Source organism: Mya arenaria, chromosome 10, assembly GCF_026914265.1.
Source record: "Mya arenaria isolate MELC-2E11 chromosome 10, ASM2691426v1".
NCBI lineage: Eukaryota > Metazoa > Mollusca > Bivalvia > Myida > Myidae > Mya > Mya arenaria.
Genome location: NC_069131.1, coordinates 21,604,979 through 21,631,144, shown reverse-complemented (window position 1 = coordinate 21,631,144; position 26,166 = coordinate 21,604,979). Strand labels below are relative to the sequence as shown.

Sequence of the window (26,166 nt, the reverse complement as noted above, 5' to 3'; positions counted from 1 at the left end):
TCAGGTTGCACTTTACACAGTGGATACATTGTTAAAAACAATATTGTACAAGTGTACAAAGAGTAATTTAACAGTGAAAGATACACACCATAGACATTAACTTATTAAAAGCCTGGCAATTAAACAAACATCTGCCTGAATTTCTTCAACATTGAAGCAGTGTTGGTTAATACTTGTTATTTTTCTTAATTGTTAAGACAGCATTAAACAGAAACCAATATTATGTTTTTTTGGTTTTTATTAATTCATTATTGCTTCATTTAAAAGACCGCTCAAAGCTGATATAAATCTACTACGGTATGTTTCTCAGGCAGCTGTGAGTTAGGAAAGTTACAATGGTAAGGGCTCAAACCCACCACCCTTTTAGTGAGAGGCAAACACCCTTACCACTGACAACTCTCAGTTCTCAAATTCGCAACATCTTTTTCAAAAGACTTTACAGACAATATACACTTATATGTGCTCAACAATTCAGTAATAGTCAAAGATATAGTACTTACATCATCACTGAGTCCACCTGATTCGATAAACTCCTTACAGTTATCCACAGGCCAGACCTTGACGACTGCAGTCTGAAGAAGAACAGTAATTCCTCTAAAAATAGAACTATCAACCTGTGTGAAGATGCAACACTAAGTGATTTATGAACTTATTTTAAATTCAAAGCTGAAACACAAATAATTCCACCGTGTATTATTACCAGACATGCCTCACACCAGAAGGCGGTGGAGCTATCTGCAGGTGTTTCATCTGGATCACGGCCAATGCACCCAGGATGTAACCTTGAACCACATTTATCACACTCCCAGTATTGTCTGTAAATAATATCATACTGTAATTGAAATACAATTATATAAATCCTAAATCAGTATTCAAAAGCAAAATTCAAAGGTCAGTTGTTTTAACCAATTGAGGGCAATGTTCTGATGTTTTCTGTTTCATTGCTGATATTGTTATGTTTGTACCTTTCATCATGAGGTTCTGTGCATAAACAACATGTTGGCGTCTTTTCTGCCAGCAGTTTTGGGCCTACTGGCTTCTTAGGTCCTCTACTGACTGATTCCTGTCAGATTGGAATACTTTTATTTCAACATACAATGTTGACATACAATGTAGCCTTTAACATGAACTAAAATTTCTGCTTTGTATAACATTTCTGTATTTGAAAAGGTAGTCAGATGGTAATTGGATTTAAAAATAATTCTATTATTAACTTAAACTGTAAGACTGAGGAAAGAAGTTCTCTGCAAACTTCTGTGCGAGAAATCACATAACAATGTGACATATGAAACACAAATTAATAACAAGATATAGTTTTGACAAACTGTTAAACACTACAAAACACTAAACCTTACATAATCTTGAAAGTTGGATTGGTTTGTGTTGGTAGCCCTCTGTTGTTGCCTTAGTACCCGGGGCTTAAATGTTTACAAATAATAATTAGTGAAGGTATCAGTTTTCCAACAAGCCTTTCCACTTCTACAAGAAGAATGAATTGGGTATTACAAAAAATCGTAACAAGATATGTCTTTATAATGTTTAATACACATTATTGATCATATATGATCTGGGTTTAGTGTAAGGATATCTTTCACCTGAATATTAACAATATATTCATATTTGCTTAATATGTCCAGCCTCATAAGCTACATAAAGGCAAAACAATGCACCATCAATCTGAACATTGGAAATTACATATTGTAACATTTTATAAATACCCAGTAGTTGATTCTGCACAGAGTGCAGCGAAATCTCTCCCCATCTCCCAGTCCCTCAACATCTGCTTCAACACAGTAATTGGTGAAATGATAGGACCTACCACAATCAGCACATGGAATCTGCAACAGATAGCTTTTTACTAGGAAACTTAGGAAAAAAGAAGAAATTAGTGAAGGTACAAATATTCTTCAGCAAAAATTACTTACACAAAAGGACAATTTGGTACATAGGTACATTATTCGAGTTGTATATGATTACCGTTTCAAGACCATCATCCACAGTCATTCCACACTTTGGGCAGCAACCAGTAAGGAACACTAAAAATAATATGACAAAGCAAGTTTTAGGTTTAATCTGGCAAATTCTAACATACAATTTAAATGCATATCTATAACACTAAGTTTGCATTATAAAAAAGGTAATTCTGCAAAAAAAAGTACCACAGTTCTTACAAGTTGCAAAGTTTCAAGTTAAAATCAATTCATTCAAGGGCTTTTAGAGTTTGCTCCAGACTAAAGAAAAATATATAAATAATAGGAATCATAAGAATAATGATAAAAACGATACATCTCCATTTCATTTAAAGAAGAGGCATAAATACAACCAGTTCCTAAAGGAAGTTAGAAAGTGTTTTGATCACCTGCATATTATAGGGTGTGTACATACAAATCAACTACAAAGTATAGTGCCTATAGTAATTTGGAATCTCTCAATAGAAATTGAACCTCAACAAATCATTAAAATACCTTCAAATACCATAACCTTCTTCGCCACTTTCCGCCTCATTATGTTGAGATCAGCCAGGGTAATATGTACAAGGCTGTCAGCAGCACCAGTCATGTGTTTCTCAGCAAACTAAACAATGTAAATTTCCAGCAAATTAAATATCAAATGTACAGAACATTATACTTAATATAGAATATTTTAAACAAATCAAGAAACCAACATGTTATTACACAAGATAGAACTTCAACTACAATAATAATGACCCTGGTTTGATCACCTTAGCTTTTCCTTTTTGTAATACAAAACCTGTTGCTTAATTATCAATTCCTATGAAAAACCAATGGTTGTTCCATGGGATAACTTTTAAAAAATCTTTTACTGACTACAATATTAAATCCAGGAGTCACAATACAGCATAATTATAGGAATATAACTATAACCTTTTAAAACAAATTAATAAAAATGTTGTCAGCTTAGATGGCTCACTGATATAAGAGAGTTTGAGAATTGTTTTAAGTTATATTAAATTATGTCATTAAAATCCTAGTTAGTATTAAACCATAGTTGACAAACATCTTACAATCAAACAGAAGATGCCACAGTTAAAACTGTCTGTTTGTGATGCATGTCTCACAAAGGATGATCTCCATTCCCTCTGTATGACATGTTCTGGCTTACCAGCACATAAAGCAATGTAACCACTGAAACGAGGCATGAAGAAAAGTTCTATGTAAAAGTTAAGTTGCAATGCGACAAAACCAGGAATTCAATGATTGACAGAAGAACTACAGCATTCATTGTTTGATTCAATTCCTACTGTTTTTATTTCAACTTTTAGTAACAGCATCATTGATATTGACCCAAACAGAATCCCATCGAAGTCCTCCATTAATTCTTCCTATTCAGCAAGTTTGGTCACAGTATGTCAACCCTAAATAAAGTTATTCAGAACCAACGGTTACAGTGACCATAACCTTGACCATAGGGGCCCCAAAGTCAATCCCATAAAAGTCTAAGAACTATGGTTGTTGGAATAGCTCCTAGAATAATTTTCATAATGGATTATGTATGCTATATATATGTAAAACTATAAACATTAGCCTATGAAATACATTAAGCAATAATTACAAGGTGCAAATATAAGTGCAAATCAGGTTGAGATATTTACCACATTGCTTTCTTGATGGTTCCACATTCAAGCACCTCCACCGCCTGTATGGGATGTAGAAGAACACTTTCTTCTCCTCCACATCCAAAATCTGTAAATGTACAGTAGTCCATAACAGTAACTTAATGTATGGTTACATACTTGAATACAAATCTGGTATATATTAATGTTTAAGCCTTCCAGAAAACTTGTTGTTGAAGACAACACGAAAACTCCATCTTTCCTGATTAAACTCACCACAAGCGTCCAATGAGCTGCTCTACAGTAGGCACCTACCACGAACATGTACTCATATATCTAAAACGAAATAAGACATTATTTTAAGTTGAGACAAAATGTCTCAAGATTCAGTAAAGTTCATCCATCCGCAACTTGTCATTAGTTGTAAATGGGTTATTTTTTTATAAATTTTGATAAATGTATAGAGAGCTTCTACACCTGAACGGTTTAATGAAAGAGGTTTACAGTGATGAGTAAGTGCAGTTCAAATGCCATAAATTCTCATAGAAACAGAAAAATGCTTACATTTGGTGGGTTCCTTGGGCGGAATGTCTTGTTCATGATCGCGTTCATGGAAATTCTGTCGATGTTCAGCATTCCGCCTACTTTGCCCTCAGTCAGCTCCACACACAGCATATGCAAGTATGCATCAATTATCTGTAAAAAGACTGTGGTGTTAGTAAATCAGGATAAGATAATCCAATCAACTTAGACTAATTAAGTACCTCTACAACTCATTGTTGAACAAAATATTATTACATGAATGTACAGGTTGACACTGATCAGGTTTATACATAGCACAAGAGACATGCTTACTATTTAAATTCTGGTTTTCAACTTTGTCTTGAAATATTTTGCTTAAGAGGTTTTGTTTTCTGTCAACCTTTTCTTTTTGAAGCTCACATCTCCATGGCAATATCTTTTAACATGTTAAATATCATGAAATTTTCTAAATTTAGAATGCAAACAACTCTCTATTATGTTATTTAGACAGTATTTCTCAGACAGCAGCTGACAAATATACATACACCAACTCATTGTTAAGTAATGTAATATCTCACATTGTCAGTCAGCCATTCTGGACTTTGGAGTGAACGAATGTCGGTATCAGTAACAGTCGTTCCATTCACCTTTGCCACAGGGATGTCAAAGTTACGAGGAAGATCCCAGAGGAGTTGCACAGCATCTGATATAAATAGTATCAAAGTTATAACCGAAATTGTGTCAGTTCAACACAGTTTTGAGCTTCAACATGGTATCACAACTACCAATAAATATCAAATTAAAATTATGTTTGTCCTCTAAGTCTCAATATTTACAACTCAACTTCCATTCCTTAAATGAACTGCCTTTCGGCAATTGCGTTTATCAATCGATGAACGCAACATCTTTGGATATGTTCGGATTGCAATTCATTGCAAAACAATATACATGAAAAATACTGATACTATTATTGTTTGAATTGTGACAGCAGGTCCCATAAAATATAAATCAACATTTTAGAAAGTATTTTTTTAAATTTTAAATGAATAGTTGCCTTAAGTGTTTGAATTTTACGTTTAAAAGTGATTTTAAGTGGCTGATATTTTCCTGCATTATTGTTACGTCATTTGAAAAAAAATACTTCTGGTTACAGTCAGGGCATTATATTTACAGAATGGGAATGAAAAAGTTACTGAAAGGTTTTCTTAAATGAAATGTAGTATTTTTTAAACAATTATTGAATGAAATAATGAACTATTTGTGTAAATATAAGTACTTCGACCCCAAACACTTTCACCAGCCCAATTGCGTTCAAATCCCGATAATGACATCAAGCCCGCAATTCATTCCTTAAATAAAGAATACCTTGCCATCGTTGTATGAAAAAATGATGCATAACTCATGACACATATATATGTATCAAACAGTCCTTAAAGCTCACAATGAACTTGTACTTAAGTGATTAAATCTTCAACTCAAAACATTCTTTACTCACGACTATTCTCATCTTCACCAGCTGCAAATTCATTGTGTCTTTCTTCTAAAGGTATAACAACACTTGGCCCTCCTGCAAACAGTGTAAGGGTCAATATTTAAACAAATCAAGGGCTCAAATTCAGATATTCATGAACATATCACTGTCACAACACAAATGTGGGGAATTAATAAAATCCTCTGACAGTGTGTGCCAACTGTTGCCAGGAATGTTGATCATGACATGCAACATGTGCTTCAAAGGCCAGTGTGTATTTAGCCAGTCTTTACAGCTGCAGCAAGGCAGAGCTTGTCCCAAGTCAACAGTATAAACACTGTCAGAATCATAGCTGGTGACCTTGAACTTTCTTGGTCCTACTACCTCGGCACTTATGGAAGTTGGATGGCCTGGTGTAGGCAGTCGTCCAAGACAGTGGTCAACAAACACTTTGGGTTTGCAGTGCAGAAATCTTGGAACCTCACTGGTATATTTCTTGTGTATGCTTTTGATGTTGTATTGAACATACCTAGAATAAGAAATAATACAAGCTATGACAAACAAAAATTGGCCTAGTAGTGTTTTTAAGTGTACACAAATTGCTGGATGGTGTCTTTGTGAATATTGGTAAAGCATAGAGCTACAATGTCATGCAATTTCAATATTTTTGTTGGCAAACAGTTTAGTTAAAATGAAGTTAACTAACATACGAAGTTCTACTTTAAATGTAGATTAATCCATTTCAGATTTAATGGATCCTTTAATAATTAAGGGCAATCTCCCCTGTATTTCTACACGACCATTTCATAAGTCTCAACATGTATAGTTTGAGAGACATACATGCCAACATTATGGAGGAGTTGAACTTCCAAAATCGCACACAATTGTGACAAGAGCTCCCACTGTCACAAAATATGCCCATCCTATTTATAGTAATCAAATGTAGTGACAAGTGGTTGTAGGTTACAACCAAATTGAAAGTGTAGTAACAGTAAATCAAAGTTTGTTTATCTGGAATAATGACTGAGACAACGTGGCTGGTAATCAATCCCAACTGATATATTCTTTCCATGATCATTTTGACCAAATTAGCTGATGATCGGACAAAAGCTCCTGAGGTTATTCATCGAACAATAATGAATTTAGGTAGGATCTTTAACGCAACAGCATACCTTTCGAATGTCTGAAGCAATATGTCTGGTTATCAAACATGCTGGAAGCTATTATGACCATACACATGCATTCTGATAACATTTGGTGAAGATTGGACAATGATTATCATAAAGTATACATTTACCTAATGTAGCGCTCTGGAAGAAACTTTTTTACCAAAGTAGTGACCATACTGCTCAATGACCCCATCGTATAGTTGGCCAAGTAGTTCTCTTTAAACTCCTTGTGCTGCCTTTCCAGGCCATTTGTAGTGTTCACCCGCACAATCAAATATGTCTGACGGTGGTATTGTACCCATCTCTTCAAACAATAGTAAAAAAAAATTCTTCAAATCATTCTTAGGGCTATTCCAGTAAAACATATAACCCACGGGGGGAAGACAATTTTTAAATGGTATTTAGGCGGGTGCCCTTTTTCCCTAATTTGGACCCATCTAGGGTAAATTTGCTTCTGTAGGGGGGTGGCATAATTTTAAAGTGCCTTCCCCCGGGGGTTATATGTTTAAATGGAATAGCCCTTATGCAATGTAAACAAAATATTGAAAACTCTTATTCTGAAATGTAAATAGATGACCTGAGAGTGACAAATACAATGCCGTGTGCTTATTAAGGTCAATTGAAGGTCAAGTGTTTCATCATGGTACATCCATAATGAAGTTAGGTATAAAACACTGGTCTGAAGCAAGCATAATCAACCATTTTGATGAACAGATAACTGTGTTCTGTTTTAAAATATAAAATAATGTTAATCACCTAGTCAAAAGGCAAACTGTCAAAACCACATTCATGTTTTTAATTGAAGTATTTTCTTCTGTTAAATATTAAATCGAAAGGGTCATATGCTCTCGTAGAATCACTAAAAAGAGTATATTTAAGAACATTTATTTATGAAATAATCTGTATGTATTTCATGTGTAAAATATAAGATATGTATCTGGTCTTAACCACTTATCAGCAACATACAACATACATATAAATGATTTCTTAAAATGTCATAAAATCTCATAAGAAGAACTCTCAAATTCTGACATATCACTTGTAAATAATTATGATTTATTCACTTGATAAAGTGATTCTCTATTAACATAGACACTTGTGCCTTTATATCACCTCTGACACAGATAGCCAGTATCTCTGAAACCATGTGCGAAACTTGTGATTTTCTTTCCAATCTACAGAGTCCTTAAGCGTTTCAACAGCTACAATGAATTCTTCCTCTGACTGAGAGTTGGCAATCCTCCTCATTCTGAAGCAGTTGTACATTTGAATAATGATTTTTAGTTTAAGGATTTTGATGTTTACAATAATAGCAAACAAAAAACATCAGGATTAGAATGCAAATACAACAGGTCCTTAGCATACGTTTAATAATCAAATCAAATTTTGGGGTGTCTGTTTTGATTCGAATCAGTGATTTTAAAACCAGATTTTCAATGCATCGGAGCGAATTGTTGCACCTCCATAGGACATACTTGAATTGTATGATTGAAGACTACAATAGTAGCAGATAAAGCTACATTTTAAGAACCTGCACATTACTTACAAAATTGAACAACAAGCTGACAAATGAGACAAGAACCTCAGGCGAAGAAAGGTTTCAAAATATTGCTGTAGTAGTTGATATTTGACATGTTTCTTTGGTGTACTGAATAAAGTAGGTTTTATTTGCCCACTTATAGTAAATAAATTGAAATACAACAACCAAGTATAAAATACACCCAACTTCAAATAGAAAAAAACAACTAAATTAATTGTTAAGCTTATGCTTTTGTTCAGCTGAACATAATACTAACACTTTTAGAAGGTCAGCGGATTCTGTAATACCATTGGACGGTCCAACCCAGCGCTGCCAAGCTTGTTCCCGATGGAAGTCGCACAAGTATGTAAAACAACCTGCAATAAGGTACAGATATTACAAATGTGTATATCATTAATTAAGATTCTTACGAAAGTCACATGCAATTCCTAAAACAAGTTTCAATCAAACAGAAAATGTGGCCACTATATAGTTTAGTGACATGTGAAGTGAATGCTCAAAGATTTACTGTATTCCACTATCGTCTCATAAGGCAGAAATACCGTGTTTTCTGCACCCTTCTTCCAAGTTAAACTTAGCATCCTTCATAGAAACCATTGTTTTTGACATTTATTCATCATTTTTGGTATATTAAAACATTTGTATTGTGTTTAATCTTATTTGGGAGTAAGAGTGCATCTTTAACAAAGTAATTCTAAGAATTTATCTGGTGTTGTTTTTAATTACTCAATGTGACCTAGATTCATACTTGACCCGCTGTTTTATAAAGATCTTACAAAATAATGCTGATTTAAGCAAACAAGAGGAAACAGCTTTTGCCCTTTTTAATTTGAATTATTTTCTTTTAACAAACAAAACATTTGCAAAACAAATCATTTGTATCTTGACTTGTCACAAGAAATTCAATTTTTAATAAATATAATTGTGTAATTTAAAATATTGATTAGACGCATGATAGAATTAGCTAGGAGAGCTTTAATCATACCTCACAAGCCTTTATAAGCTTTCAGTTTTAATGATAACTAAGTTACAAAATCATGAATTTTCACCATATTGATCAGAAGTATCCAATAGTCAAGCATAATTTCATTTCATTAAGCCAAGAACATAATTATATTAAATATACTCAACATTTTCTGCAATAAATTTACCTCAATATCTGCAGTCCACATCTCCCTTACCTGGTATTATGTTAATGCAATAATAAAATTCTAATTCAAGAAGTATTTACTTTTGCAAAATATGCGTACTGCTTGCTTTGGGGTGAAAAGGATAATACATTAAATAACTGTACTGCTGAAGGGTTATACAGGAAGAAACAAAGAATATTGCACAAAAGCAGAATTCCATTCAACATATTGAAAACTTGACTCCTGCTTTAGTTAGAAATAATCAAAACTATTCTATATCTGCGGTTAACACACAGCTAAACAGATATCACCTCTGTCTTTTTTATATGAATAAAATAAGCACTGAACATCAGGCTCCATTTATTTACTTTTTTATGCAACAATGACCTTTAGACTGCATGACCCATGGTTTATGTGCATTGAGCATCTTTGTTAGGGCTTTTGGCTAAATGTTTCATAAAAATGTTGGATTTTTTAAAGCATTGAGAGGGGAAAAAAGGGCTCGGATTTATGATATTGTTCTTCAGCTTGCACAATTGGCATATAAATTTTCGGAAAATGTTAAGAAAGAAAATCAGCCTAAAGGTATTTTAATTGAATTTAAATAAAACCAGGCCAATGGTATTTAAATTGAATTTAAATAAAACCCTTATATGCATTTAGGTGATATCTATAGACCTGACTTTGTGCTTAGCTGCCCAAAGCCTAAAAAAGGTTAAGCTGTATTATGTGTATGTGCTAGCAAAATTTAAAGAAACACAAGAGAGTACAATAGAAAACAAAATAATATCAATTCTGTTTAGATGTAAGAAAAGCGAGTGCTATCACCAAACAAATATAAAAAGAAGACATTGACTATGTCACTAGGGTAAGGGTTAGGGATTATGGTGACTGATTTACACCTCATATCAGACTTGAAACAGATTAAACAGCTATTAACAAGGAGATGCACACAGTAAAAGAACGAAGGTTTGTAATCTTTTTCACACATAGCACATCAACCCATCAATAAAGAACATAAATATGAGTACATTTATTTAAAATTTAATTGAATGTTTTTGCTCAGACTTCATTGCCAAATTATCATCTACAAGTTGTTTCTAGTCACTGCAAAATTTATACTTTTAGACCAAACATGAACTGATTAGTGCATCTCCCATTGAAGCATAGAATGCCACTACATATCACTACATTATATAAGCCCTGCTCTGACAATCATTGTCTGATATTACATATGACAAAGGAGAATAAAGGCATCTCATGATGTTTAAGAATACATTGATATTAAGTTAAACTTAGTCTTGTCAAAGCACAGCTCATATTTTAGGTATACATATATTAAGATCCAATCCCAGTTTTACCTGAACAACTGTAAAGTTTCTATCTGAAATTAATGACATGTAACTCTTAAGAATTTTCAGAGAAGTAGAGATTTATGACATCTTGTTACATCAGAAAATTGTTTAAACCAGTTTGTAATCCTAATTCATTTTTTTTTATTCGTAAACAAATGACAAGTAAAATCAATTTTATCTTAAGTATACAAAGTATACAGTCTCAGTAAATTTTGAGTTAAGTGTAAAAATCATTGAGGAATGTTACATACCTGGAAAAGTATTTTCTATGGCATTGATTTCATTACGATCATAATCTGTCATGAAGTATGTTGGGTTCCAGGAAGGGTTCCAAGCCTTGAGTACCTGAAGACCTCGCCCAATGTTGTAGGAAGACTCTGACGGCACTATAAAACTTCCAACAACCATATACCCCACATTTGTGTTGACACTAACAAAAAACAATGGGAGGTCATATTTGGTTGTTTTATATGTTGCATCCAAAAGACAGATTTCATGACCATATTTGGCCAGCAAGCGTTTTTGGTCGCTGTTTTGGTGCACAAAAATAAATTCTTCTATATGATCTCCTAGCCCATCTGATTGTGAAGAACTGCCTGCATGTGCACTGTAAAATTGCGGAGAAAAAAATATATTAAGTGTAAGTGTCAAAAGTCTGTTTTTACGCATAAATTGTAATCTAATAGGGCAAATTTTCAATCACTGCATCCTATAGATGAAATTAATAGCGTATTTGGCAATTTCTATCAAGTGGAATAAACAAATATGCAGCTTATCTGGGGTATTGCAATTTGGAACTTCTGTATGAACTTCCATTGTTAGGTGCGATATAAACTTACCTAGGGATATAGTGAAAATTGTCCTGGGGATTTTCAGTCTGCCACTGGTTGATCTGCAACCTTAGATTCTCTTGGTCTTCATCAGAATATCTAGAGAAAATCACGATTTTACAGGCCATTGTGATTTGTTTTATATACACATGTCATTTCAAAAACTGGGCACGTTCTTTCATGACATGGACACACCACAGCAGTATGGTTATCAAATTTATCTCATAAAAGAACAACATTAACAAGAGCTGTCACAGAGACAGCATGTAAACTATTCCACCACTTTTCACTGTAAGGATTCAACAGTTTTGGCGAAAAATGCATGGATCACTGTTAAATTAGATTTCATTTCAATGCAATACATAACATTATGTTTTTGCTGAGATAGTAACATAAATGTGTTTGCATTATATTTACAAAAAAGTGTTATCTAACTTTATTAATTAAGTAGGTCAGATAGTTTGAAAGACATATCTAATGTTTCAATGCAATACATGTTTTTGCTGAGATATTCACTTTAATGTGGTAACCTGCAAAACCTTTACCCGAATCTTAAAGTCAAATAATAAAGGGCAATAATTTTGTATTAAACGCAAACTTGGGTTTTCTAACTTGGTTAAGTAAGTTGGATGGTTGAGTATCATTGTATTAAGTCTCAATGCAATAAATCAAGTAGTTGCTGAGATATTAACCTATGTGTGCTTAGATGCAAAACCTTTACCAGAATTTCTAAGTCGAATAATATAAAGGGCAATTTTTGGCATTAAATGCAAACTAGAGTCTTCGGTGAGTAGAACATCTCTCCTTATTCTTCGAATGGTCGAGCTAAAAATAAAGCATCATTCAAGTTGCTATGCTTATTATAATATCTGATAAATTGGTATAACCTGTTACTTACTTGTCAAGTCTCAAAGTTGCTGACATATGGTTCCTGATGTCCTTGTTTGAAGGGAAATAACGATTGCTCAGCTCTGATACCCCAGGAAAATTTTGCTTGGCGAAAATTCGAAGATGTCTCTTCATCTCTGACACGCTTCGAATTCCTTCTGCAACAAGAGCTTTGATCCTGTTGATGATGACTTTGTCCAGTGGCTGAAATGTTGATCCAAACTGAAAAAAGAAGGAATCAAAAGGAAAAAGTCATTTCAGAGTACATCATGTAATTCCTTTGGCTCCACTGAATGAATGTCACCATCATTACAACATGTCAACAGAGATTAAAAAAAACTAGTTAAAAATTACCAAACAATACTTATTTGGTCAATATAATGATTTAAATATCTAAAACTGATCAATGACAAAATAACCTTGTTTTTAAATTTATGTACACTGCTTTAAGGTGATTCCTATAATGGCTCAAACCATCATCAAACTGTTAATTATTATCAATGACTTTTAAACCTTCTCAGGTAAGACATCAGATGATGACTTCAGAGAAAACAAGCTTAAAAATAACAGAAGGTGGATTATCTTAACACTAGCTGTATTTCCTATCAAAAACAAGGAAAAAAGGGTATGTGTGAAAAAAAAAATCATTTTTAATAAAAGAAGTAACAGTATTTTCATTCTGTTCCTAGTGTTTTTTCTTAGTCTCAAGTTAAATAAAAATTGTCAACTAATTGAAAAAAACTTTTTTTTAAAATGATCATACCTCTCCTCTCACATGGTATTTGTGTTCAGCACTTTCTGGGGTAGAGCAATACACCCGATGTTCCAACACAGGCATGACTTTGTTCTGTAGATCAATTTTCAGCCGATCAATTTGTGTTCTACGTTGGTAGTTGGAATCAGAGTGTATCTGAAATCATTCCGTAAACTTAAGTTATCACAGAAGTGATGAATTCCCCAGACAAGGCCTGGACACAGGAGTAGTAAAATTTCAACAATTATCACCATAACTCTTGAAAGACAAAGTGGAATGTGACAAAAAAGTATGTGCATGCTCAGCTCAACAAAAAGGTTCATGAGCCTGTGTGCACTACTATTGGTTATAAATATATATATATGCAGACAAGCTTTTGTGTAGCGACAAAATTTTAAGATGAAAAATGAAATAAATGCCTCCCAGGTCATTTAACAAAACAAGAGCCGTCGTAAGACAGCGCGCTCGACTACGCCGCTTTGACTTATAATACAATAAGGTTGAAATAATACCAAGTTTGGTCTCTTTATGTCAAACCTAACTACACTTATTCGATACATAAGGTGACTTTGATGCTGCCCTCCCACCAGCCCGCCCAAACAATGAGACAAGTCATTCAAATAACTTGATTTCCCATTATGAAAATGTTGTTAAGAATATACATATATGCCTTTCAAATGAAATTTTAAAAAATCAAAAAAAAATCAAGGGCCATAATTTATATTTAGGCTTAAAATGGAGTTATGTTTCTTGTTGTAAGATGGTCGTAATAATTTTTTGAATTTTATCAAGTGCATTAAATGAACGGTATAGAAGTTTTTTTTATTAAAATCCCAACTTGCCCTTAACTTATACTTGCTTAAAACCTAAGTCAATCAGGGGCCATAACTTGTATTAAGGATATGGAGTTATGTAACCTCATTGGGTGATGGTCTTGAACAATTGTGTAAAGTATTAAGTTAATTGAATGAAGGGAATAGAAGTTATTATACAATATCCTAACCTGCCCTAAAACTTTAACCTAAGTTCCATAGTCAATCAGGGGCCATAATTTGTATAAAAGATAATATGGCGTTATCTAACCTCATTATGTGATCACTCTGAACATCTGTCTGAAGTATTGAATGGTATTGGAGTTTTAAGTGAAAATCCCAACTTGACCTAAAACTTTAACCTGCCCTAAAACTTTAACCAAAGTCAATCAGGGGCCATAACTTGTATTTAGGATAATATGGAGTTATATAACTTATGTTATGCAGTTCCCGAGAACAGTAGTAGACAATCAATGATAGAAACAAGTATGTTTGATCGTCTTACGGACTTTATTACTAGCATAGGGTCTACATGTGAAGAAAATCCAAATTTTATGTTATTTGGTGACATGAATGCTCACACAAGTAATTATCCTGATTTTGTCACTGATGATAATTATTGTACTCATATGAATGTTTTACCTGTTGATTATGATATTGACCCAGTTATGAATCGTTATTCACAAGATAAATGCCGTGTAAATAGTTATGGTTTAACATTGTTAGATATTTGTAAACATACTGGCCTAAGAATTCTGAATTCAAGGTTTGGCAAAGATAAATATATAGGTCGCAACACATTTGTTGGGAGTAGAGGTAGTAGTTTAGTTGATTACGTAATAAGTACACAAAATTTGTTTCAATATATTGACGTTTTTGAGGTACAAGATCCAAATATATTAAGTGATCACTGCCTTGTGGATATATCTCTTGTTTTTAATAAACCTGTATCTGTACATGTTGAAAATGCCAAGTCATGTGAAACTAGAGATAGCTTCAAATATGTGTGGAATAACGGTAAAAAGCATGTTTGCTGAAAACCTATCTTCAGAAAATACGATGAGTAAACTTAATTATTTCAATGTCAAGGTGAATAATGTTAAGTCTTCTTCTGATATTGATGAATGTATTACTGATTTTTCTAATATTATTGACGGGGTTGCGTCCCCTTTGTTTAAAAAGGATATTAAACACACATTAAACGCTGATAGCGATACTTCAGCCACTCCTATTGTTGATTGTAAATGGTATACGCAAGAATGTTTTGAACTTAGAACTATTTTTCACAAAATGTTAAATGTCTATCGAAATAATAGATCTGATTTTAATAGACAAAATATGGTTCATGCACGTACGAAATATAAATCATGTATACGCAAATGTAAAATGGATTATGACCGCAATGAAACGGCAAAATTAACCGAGGCAAAACATAAAAACGTTAAGTTGTATTGGAAAATGCTTAAAACTTGTGCTGGTGTAAAACAGTCTAATATTCAAATTGATGTATTTAAGAAATATTTTGAGTCTGTGAATAACCCAGATGATCACTTTTTTAGGCCTGATGAAGATGTTTTGTATTTTATAGAGAGGTATGAACAAAATGATTTTAATATAATGTTTCATGAATTGAATGTCCCTATTACTGAACAGTGCTTACTAAAAGCAATTCGTCAACTACAGACAAATAGAAGTAGTGGTCCGGATAAATACCTTAACGAATTCTTTATTAATGGTAAACATGTTTTAATGCCATTTTTGTTAAACCTGTTTAACAATTTTTTTGAAGTAGGATACTTCCCAGAAAGTTGGTCTGAAGGATTTGTAATACCCCTACATAAAAAAGGCAATATCAATGATGAAAACAATTATAGAGGAATTACATTATTGAGTACATTAGGTAAATTATTTTCACGTGTTTTAAATAATAGACTGGTAGAATGGGCAGAAAATTATGGTGTATATATTGAGGCCCAGTCAGGCTTCAGGCAAAAAATGGGCACGGTAGATAATATATTTGTTTTGCATGGTTTGATTTCTCATATGATTAATAACGGTAAAAAATTATATTGCGCTTTTATTGATTTTAGCAAAGCCTTTGATTATGTTGTTAGAGACAACTTGTGGCTGAAATTAATACAATTAGGCGTCCGTGGCAAAATATTGAATATCATAAGATCTATGTACAACTCAGTAAAATCAAGAGTAAAATATTGTAACTCTTTAAGTTAACCATTTAATTATATTTTAGGGGTACGTCAGGGTGAATGCTTATCACCATTTTTATTTGCTATGTTTCTAAATGATATTGAAGACATGTATATACATAGTGGTATGCACGGTATAGATGTCAATATGTTTAAAATATTTCTTATTTTATACGCGGATGATATTGTTTTATTTGCAAACACTGAAAATGAATTACAGATTAGTCTAGATATGTTATATGAATATTGTAATAAGTGGAAATTAGTTGATAAAACTAAAATTATGATTTTTCGCAAAGGTGGCCGTTTGAATGTCGATACTATGTTTTATTATAATAACTGTCCTGTTGAAGTTGTAAACAAATTTACATACCTAGGTATTGTATTCACTACTGGATGTTCTTTTTCTGAAGCACAAAACACACTTTCGGGTCAAGCGCAAAAGGCTATATTTAAAATGAACAAGTACTTATATAAATTTACAAATATCTCTGTGCAACATAGATTAGAACTATTTGATAAATTAGTATTACCAATCTTGAATTATAGCAGCGAAGTGTGTGGTTTTATACACGGTAATGCTATAGAAAGGACTCATTTGTCATTTTGTAAACAGTTACTTGGAGTTAAAAAATCAACACAAAATGATTTCATATACGGTGAACTGGGCAGACTTTCACTTCAGTCATTACGTTTTTACAACATTGTAAAATATTGGACAAAAATTGTATGTACAAATGAAAATAAATATGTAGCAAAGGTATATCTTATCTAATGTTGAAAAATGATTTAGATCAATTCCCTAATAAGAAAAACTGGTGTTCGTTGGTAAGAGATTTATTATGTAACCTTGGCCTTAACGATGCATGGTTTTATCAAAATGTCGGAAATGCAAATGTATTTCTTAGTTTAGTTAAACAAAGAATTAAAGATCAATTTATTCAAAATTTGACTGGTAGACTAAATGATTCATCCAGAGCTTTATTTTACAGATGTATTGCACAATTTCAACTACAGCCATATTTAAAATGTATAGGTGTTAGAAAATTCTGTACTAGTATGACAAAACTGCGATGCTCCTCGCATAGATTATGTATTGAAACAGGAAGATGGGCAAGACCTGCCAGTGTACCTATAAATGAACGCAAATTCACATTCTGCAATGTGTTAGAAGATGAATTCCATTTTGTATTACAATGTAGAATGTACTCTCAATTAAGAACACAATATATCCCAATTTGTTACTGGAGATCTCCAAATATGTGTAAATTTATAGAATTAATGAATACTGAAAATCAATTGTTAATTAGAAAACTGAGTATATATATTTCAAAAGCATTCGTGATGCGCTCAGATATTTTATATGGAGCTGATTAGTATGTTATTGATTTTCATGTGTGTCTATACTTTTGTTAAAGCAATACTTATAGTACTACAGTGTATGTTTTCTCTTATTATATCATTGTTCCAATTGACATGTTGTTCAATATATGTTAGTCATATGAATATGTGATATTTCTTCAATTCAGCCATGTAAATGTGTGATACATCCTATATAATATAATATTTTTTACAGCTCAAATATATGTATATCTAGATGTTTATTTTACAAGCGAAACTGCTGTTATCTAATTGTTCCTCCTCATATCTTGTCATTGATGGCAAGATCTGGGATAGAGGAAATACATAAGTAAACGTACATCTTTAGATTTACCGGGTGGCTAATCTTGTATTTCGCTTTTTGACAAGATTATGTCCCTTAAGTTTTCAATCTATTCTTCATATAAAGTAGTTCAGTAACGCTATATACATTTGTTTGGATAATGCACATAAATATAGCAGTTTAATCTATTTCATTAGGATATCACAGCTAATCAATTTAAGAAATATATTATATTCCATCATATTGGTATAGCGGTGTCTATTTCTATACTGTATATTAAACGTTAAACAACATGATATATAGGTCAGGTGATATGACCATATTGATTATCTCCCAAAAAATCGCACAATACGTAATGTTCGCTATCAGTAACCAAAATTGTTTGGACAATACACATTTATATACAAATTTGTTCCATTTTATTAGATAACTGCAGTTAATTATGTTAAGAAATTATATTGTAACTATGTCAATATATTGTTAAAGGTATAGTGCGGCGGATGTTACATAACTCGATATACAGGTAGAGTGTTAAGACCATAGCAATTATCTCCCGTGCATAATCAAATCAAATTTGTTAAATAATTTCTTTAAATATTACTATTGTCGAAAATGGTGTATGCAATATGTAAAAATGTATGTAAAATTCACACTTTCGTTATCAATGTGATTTAAATTCAATATGAGAAAGGTTTTAATTTGTCAAATTATCTACAGCACTAGTGATAGGTCTAATCTAATATGTAATGTCAGTACAACTGGATTTTTGTCACACTTTTTATTCTTTTAAGTCTTATGTTGCATATATACTTTTGACACATACGACGAAAATGTGTATTACTATAAACATGTACATCATGTAATAGGTGAATATAAGTCTTCATTTCCTATGTAAAATGTGCTACTGTAATGCATGTATGAGATCATGTCAACTTAATATTGATGCACGTTTGCCATATTATATATTTTGCAAATTGTACCACATGGGTCTATGACCTTCTGGGAAAAGATAAATAAACTATTAAACTATAAAACTATAACCTCATTGTGTGATGGTCCTGAACAACTGTGTGAAGTATTAAGTCAATTGAACAAAGAATATAGAAGTTATTAATAAATATTCCAACTTGCCCTAAAACTTTAACCGAAGTTCCATAGTCAATCAGGGGCAATAATCTGAGTTAAGAATAATATGGAGTTATCTAACCCCATCATGTGATGGCCCTAAACAACTGCGTGAATTATTAAGTCAATTGAATGTAGGGTATTGGACTTATAAATGAAAATCCCAACTTGCCCTAAAATTTTAACCAGACGCCGACGCTGGGGCGAGTACTCTTCAAATAGTCAAGCTAAAAACCCTCACTTTTAAAAAGAAGATTGGAATACATAGAAGTGCATTTAGCAGATCTACTTGACATCACAATGGAAGAGATCTGGACCAATGCTTAACATTTCATATAGAGCACCAGTTGACAGTGATTTTTTTCAGAGAGCTACAAAACCCAGTTGTAAATGCTCTTTTTGGCAACAATTTCACATACTCTAGAGAGGTATTCACCTTATACACAGGAAACCTGACGATATATCGCAGCATGATGAACGCAGGGCAATTCCGTTTGTGGCTAGGCTGGACAAGCTTCCTTCCCTTTTCTTCGTAAGGGTGATCAACCTTAAAGATGAAAACAGTTGTTACTTTATCAACTTTTAATCAGCCTCCAAAACACTGATCATATGCATGTCAGTCTTACCTATGCCCTGACAGAAAAAATGTGATAGTTGTTCACAATGATATAAATCATATAAATTTCAATTTACACTGGAAGCATGGCCTATCGTGAAACTAGGTTTTCAACTTGTTTTGGAAATCAAGGAGGGGCAAAATTGTTTAAATAATAAAGCACAAGTAAACCTGATTGATATTGGTATTGAAATCTTTGTATTATTCCGATATTTACAAAAAAAACAACAAAAAAACAGCTTAACACAAATATTCACTTAGTTTAACTATAAATATTGAGATATTGCGTGACATTTTTAATATTGGATTGACCAAATAGGCAATGTTATCAGTTAAATTCATTATTGTATTTCTTCCCATGGTAAGTGTTACTTAATCTGTTTTGTGACACAATACCCCTTCTATCCAACACAGACATGTATACAGGTTTATCGGTTAACTTTAGCTTCATTTAATTGAGTATTCAGGGTTACTTTTTATTATTTTGTTATCTCTTTGCCATAGTCATAAAATCGTCAACACCTACCTTTTTTCTGTCTTCATTCTTTTTCTTTTTACCCCGATTTCTATCTGGCACATGAAAACATTCACGTCGCTGCTTCCCAACAATTATAAAAGGAACTCCATCGTAGGAAATTGGGTTCGAGTCACAAGAATGCTCCCTCCAAAAAAATGAATGCTTGATGGATCCAGCTAAATAACAAAAGTAAAAACTGTCAGCAATTTGGACCCTGTAAGCATATCCTACAACCCTATTTTCATTCTGGATGGATGGGTGAATAATCATTTTTTTACTTCCAAATATGGCCATTTACCTATTACAATTTATGTCGTAACAGATCTAGTACACCATGGCATGCAAAATGTTGCAGTCAATTGTAACCATGTCCAAAACAGATCCAGGATAAACCGGGGTAAATATGCTTTGTTTTTAAAAGTGCCAAGTAAATGCGGTGGTTTAATTTCGAACCAAAATAAAGCGAAAAATGCCCCATGGCTTTGTGCCAGGAAATATCTTTTCAGTGAATTTATACATGTTTCAACAAAGCTTTTCTAGAGATTGATGAGGTTGGCTGGACCGAAAGTCAAAGTCCCGGCTATTCCCCGGACCTGTGGGGCCATGGTTACAATTGACTGGTGCATTATTTAAGATCACATTCACCCAGCACTGTGGGGCCACCTGGAAGGTAAAAACAATGCCCATTTTTCCACTGTCCCTGTACCTTGGGAGGGCTGTGCCGGTGGTTACAATTGTGTGGTGCATAAAAACACATACAGGATTGTTTTATTAAGAGGTACATCTGAATCTCTTACACTCTAATAAAGAGCAGACAGTCCAAGTGGTCAAATTTGTCAATACATTCTTCATACAGAAAGCAACACGATTTTAATCTAAGGAATGTATCTAAAAATTCAGAGTAAAAAACCGCGGGCAACAAATCATTCTATTCTTTTAATAGCGGGAGGGGTAAATTAAAATATTACCGAACAATTTGAAATTATCAGATTTTACAACAGTAAATTTGTCATATGAATTTGCTTCGAAGTCATTGATGTAGTTTTCGGCTCTTTGGATAGCATCTGTGCCCTCAAAGTAACCATTCACGCCAGTTCTTACAAACCCACGAGTTGAGTTTTCTGCCATTTGAAGAGTTATCAAGGGAACTCACTCTTAGTTACCCGAGTGACGTAAATAATAAGCCACGCCTACGACCCGCCTTCGCCAGATACTGGATGTTCTTTAGACTTAACCATTTTTCCAGCACCAACCGGTGCATTAGTTCTTTTTTCCTGACAACAAAATGCCCCTTGAGTAGACCGGAATGGCGACGAAATTAACATGCCTGATTGCAGTAAATGTATACCCTTGCACTCATTGTGCATTGGGATTCAAAGAAATAAAGTGTGTAGAACAAGGACAACCTATAAAATACCTTTTCGATGAGTTACATGGCAGATAAGAAGATGTTGAAGTTGACTGCCAGGAAAAAAAAAAAAAAAAAAAAAAAAAAAAAAAAACCTACCTACTGACCCAATATTTTTTGGGCATGTAACCAGAAACAAACCATTTCTTTTTTTAGGCCTGAGCAATCAATCAACCTTTGTTCAAGCACAGTAAAATATCATTAACATTTCCAACTGCTTCACTTGACGGTTTTACCTAGATCTATTGAGTTTTGGTTTTATTTGGTGTATCAGATCCAGGTACAATGTTATGAATTATTTACAGATGCCCCAAATCTATTCAGTCCCAATGTCAAATGTCAAAGACCAGTATAATTTAAGAGTGGAATATGAGCCCCATGTTTTCATACACTGATGTAACATACCGGGATGCTATTTAAAGACAAGTGTTTGTACTGGATCTGACTGTTTCTGAAAGTGTTTCAATGTATAAACTGCATAAATGATTGAATAAATGCATATGTATATATATATATATATATATATATACATATATATATATATATATATATATATATATATATATATATATATATATATATATGAATGATTGATAGTATGAATTAATGAATATTGTAACTCAATAGCTGTGACAGCGCAGTACGCCCTGACATTTTTAAAATAAGACGGGGGGGGACCTGTGCGCCCCCACTTTAATCTTTCAAGCTTACTTTATATTTGAACATGGGAGAAAAAAGTAATAAAATATGCTTCAAATTTCTGACTACAAATTGTTAACAAAGGGAGTAATTTTAAACCCCCATGCAAATAGTTTATGCCATATGCTTTCGGTTCTGAAGAGGTGCGAATGTCAATTAGTTGCAGCCATAAGTGTTATGGGTAATGCCCCCTCTAACGTCAATTCCTGGTACCGCTCCTGTTATATTTATATCAGAGATTTGATCCATGAGTGCACCTTGCTTTGTAGAAAGAAAGATAACTGATTATTACATACATCAAAAATAATTAGTCTTGTTACGCCCCTTGTATTATGTCATATATATATATGTATATATATATATATATATATATATATATATATATATATATATATATATATATATATATATATATATATACCTACACTCTTTAACACTGATGAAGCCATCCGAAATATATACACGTCCGAAGATGCGCTATTACGTATGTAGTTAATACTTCAGAGAATCCTTTGTACGAACACGTCTTAATCTAAAGGTGTTGATGTGTATGTCAACAAAATGTAACAGTGGTGATAAATGAGAAAAGAAAGTCCAGCTTTACAGAAAAAAACGACAAACGATTCTCCACAAGATTAGTCAAACAGAGTACTCTCCCTTTATGTTGGTTACGAACAACCATTAAGATGATGATGATGGTTAATATCGTGAAGGATATATATACACTGCCTTAGAAATCTATATACATGTTTCGCATACCCATAAACACATACCTTAATATGGGGGGAATGACATCGCCGCACGTTAATGTTGTCAGGACAATATCGGTTTCACTGGCAGAAATTAATCCAGTGCAAATAGCATGTCATGGTGGAATAACCGGAAAACAGAAAACCCAAAATCCGGAAAACACTTTAATTACTTTAATTTTCATAAGTATATAAACAATAAGTGTGCGAGTGGGGAGGGGTGCGGCAGGGATTCATACTGTTTTGAGTGTGCGGTGTGTATTTCGTGTGTGGGGTGGCTGGGGAAGGGAGGGGATGTCAGAGTTTTGAAAAGCTATAAAAAGGTCACAAATACTAGTTAATTACTAGGGAATACTTTCATTTTCCCATATACAGTATTGTCTGCGATATTGTGGGGAATGCGTGGGCTAGTACTGTAAAGTGTGGGAGGGGTGTATGTCGTGTGTTTGGCCTATTGGTTAGGGGATTGGAAAGCGGAATGGAGGGGGAGGGGCTAGAAAATGCCTACATATGCTACATCTAATTAATGGAAAACATTTATTATATTCCCAATCATATGCATACTTGTGCGCAGAAGAAGTAGTGAAGGCTGGTGGCTTCTGTTAGGAGGGTATGCCGTGTGAGAGGGGTGGTTAGGCGGTTAAGAGGCCCGGGGGAGGGGCTAGACTGAAATGCACTTAAATACTACATTTTAAATTACCGTAAACCCATTCAATTTCCCTGTCCTAACATAATTATGTAGTAAGGGATGGGGAGGCTTGGGCCCTTACTATTATGTGTGGGAGGGATGTATATCCTATGGGTGTGTGTGTGTGTGTGTGTGCGTGCGTGCGTGCGTGCGTGCGTGCGTGCGTGCGTGTGTGTGTTGGGGGGGGGGGGGGCTTTAAATAGGTCTCAAATGCTTCGGCATATTACCGGAAAACACTTTCATTTTTCCTAACCGTGTACAGTGTTGTGCGCGAGGGGGTGGGGTGGCTGACAATACACTCACTTTTTTATAGCCCCGACCGACCCCTCCTGCTTCCGAACTTTGCCACCTTCCCACCCCTCACGCACGGGATACCCACTGTTGTGTATTTAACTTCAGCCAATAGCGACACCTCTTGCTGATAAGCCACGCCTCTGTACTACTACATGCTGCATGCTATCACAGTAGTTTAGTTCTCAATGACTGTTCTCAAGTACTAGTAATAAACCGTAAAACTGTTGTTATTTCTTGTTGTAAACACAACACCCACCTCATACAGAGGAGTATGGACCTTAAAATCCCTTACTCCTCGCGTGCGAAAAACTGTATATGATAGGAAAAAATCCCGGTAATTAGCTGTAGCATTTGAACCCTTTTTATAACCCCTTCGTCCAAATAGGCTTTCCCCACCCCTGGCATACAGCATAACCTCATTATATAGAATAGCCTTAGCCTCCCGAACCCACAATCGCACAATTATTTATAAATGATACGGAAAAGGAAAGTGTTTCCGATTCTTATATAGCTGTAGCATTTAAGGCCGTTTTCTTGCCCCAACCTTCCACCTCCAACTTCTCCGTCCCCTTCCCAACCCCCTCACACACGGTATACTCTCCTAACACAGAGGAAAGTATGAGCTCTTACCTCATCCACTCCCTCGCACACACTTCTGATTATGATAGGGGAAATTAAAGTGTTTAACGGTAGTGATACTAGTACATGTATTTGAAGTAGTTTCTGAGAATTTATAAATTGCAAACATGTGTTCGACCAATTCCATTACATATTACAACACAGCCGAATATTTAACCAAATATTCAACATTTTTTTTATTCCAAATAGTCTTCACCCAACTTCTGAACGAAATGAACAGAAACTCTTAAAAAAACATTAGAATGGAAAAAATGGTAGCATTTACAATTCCATGAATACATCATTGGGTAGATTCAACTACAAAGTCCTGATGAGAGTACTACCGACCAACGAATTTCTGTCTAAATTCAAATTAGCCAATTGGAGTTTATGTGCAATTTGTAATTCAAATGTAGAATCAACTGAACATTTTTAATTTTGAAAAGGAAACGAACAGCTATGGAAGGAATTAAACATCTTGATTGCATTGACATCAATGAATATACAATATACAAACATGAAGAACCTATTTCGAATTGTCCAAAAAAGCATGCCTACAGTAATATATATCTGATTGTTTTAATCATCTTTATGAATTTTATATTAACTCAACAAAATATGTAATGAAAGGCGATTATCTTTATTATCTTGATGCATATTTTCAATATCTCAGATTAAGAACTAAAATAGATGAGCAATTAGTATTAAAGAATGATAAAAATGAAACCTAACGAAATTTGGAAAGTAGTGGAAATTCTAAATAACTAATATACATAGAAAGACTCATCTAGCCACATAAAATTAAGGTAATATTATCAACACGAAATGGAACATCACAGAAAAAAGCAGAACACGAGACTTGTCACAGGTCACCCCACACCAGACACAGCTGGGATCAATCTAAATGATGTAGTTCCCAGCACTCCCTGGTAAAAGGGATCTCATCAGTCTTAGCCTCGTCACGAATTTGTGAATTCAAAGTGAATCAGAATATTTGTCAGGAAGCTTGAGACTCATAGAGACCCTATCGCTTGTGTGTGTTAACACATGATGTAGACACACTTCTGGACCTCTACTAATTGAGCACGTGCCGACGCGCCACGCATTAGACCTTTGTTGTTGTTGTTGTTGTTGTTGTTGTTGTGTGTGTGTGTGTGTGTGTGTGTGTGTGTGTGTGTGTGTATGTGTGTGTGTGTGTGTGCGTTTGCGCTTATATCCTTTGGAGGTTAATCATATGAGTACACAGCAACCTTCCGAGGCACAATTTACTTCCGAGGTTAATTGTCCCGTTACCTCGGAAGTTTAAACCTCTGAACAGCGTTATAATGTGCACCAGACTCTCCTGGTTAAATATGAAGATTACCTCTAAATAACGTTGTATAGTGTGTCGTGTGTTTGAGTGTGCTTGCACACATTGACATACGAAAACAGGGCGCGGAAAAAGTTTAAAGTCGGGCATGCGCATTGGCTCTCCGTTTCGCTGCGCATGCCTAGTCCGCCCCCGCGGGCACCTGTTTAATTCGCGCATTGGGCATGC

General features: G+C 34.0%; 1 protein-coding gene and 1 long non-coding RNA gene across 2 annotated transcripts; both read right to left on the bottom strand.

Annotated features, from left to right (window-relative positions):
* Positions 1-1,993: 1,993 nt before the first annotated feature.
* LOC128205551 (uncharacterized) lies at positions 1,994-3,066 on the bottom strand. The gene is made up of 3 exons (XR_008256273.1): positions 3,026-3,066; positions 2,476-2,574; positions 1,994-2,036 (listed from the first exon to the last, which is right to left on the bottom strand). It is a non-coding gene; the product is annotated as an uncharacterized LOC128205551 (long non-coding RNA).
* A 550-nt stretch (positions 3,067-3,616) lies between these two features.
* Positions 3,617-21,301, bottom strand: LOC128204448 (uncharacterized). Its single transcript, XM_052905864.1, has 16 exons — positions 21,142-21,301; positions 20,183-20,349; positions 19,477-19,587; positions 13,243-13,389; positions 12,490-12,701; positions 11,601-11,690; positions 11,013-11,368; positions 10,740-10,790; positions 8,533-8,632; positions 7,850-7,985; positions 6,865-7,040; positions 5,592-6,096; positions 4,675-4,799; positions 4,139-4,270; positions 3,851-3,910; positions 3,617-3,704 (listed from the first exon to the last, which is right to left on the bottom strand). The coding sequence occupies exons 1-12, from the start codon at positions 21,299-21,301 to the stop codon at positions 5,712-5,714; spliced, it is 2,091 nt and encodes a 696-aa protein (XP_052761824.1). The 3' UTR covers positions 3,617-3,704; positions 3,851-3,910; positions 4,139-4,270; positions 4,675-4,799; positions 5,592-5,711.
* Between the last annotated feature and the right edge of the window lie 4,865 nt (positions 21,302-26,166).

Coding starts and splice junctions, on each gene's coding strand:
- LOC128204448 (XM_052905864.1), bottom strand. CDS start 21,301: ATGGCAGAAAACTCAACTCGTGGGTTTGTAAGAACTGGCGTGAATGGT. Junction 10,791..11,012: donor CATAGAAAATACTTTTCCAG/GTATGTAACATT, acceptor CATTAATTTCAG/ATAGAAACTTTACAGTTGTT. Junction 8,633..10,739: donor GGGATTGGATCTTAATATAT/GTATACCTAAAA, acceptor ACCTTATTGCAG/GTTGTTTTACATACTTGTGC.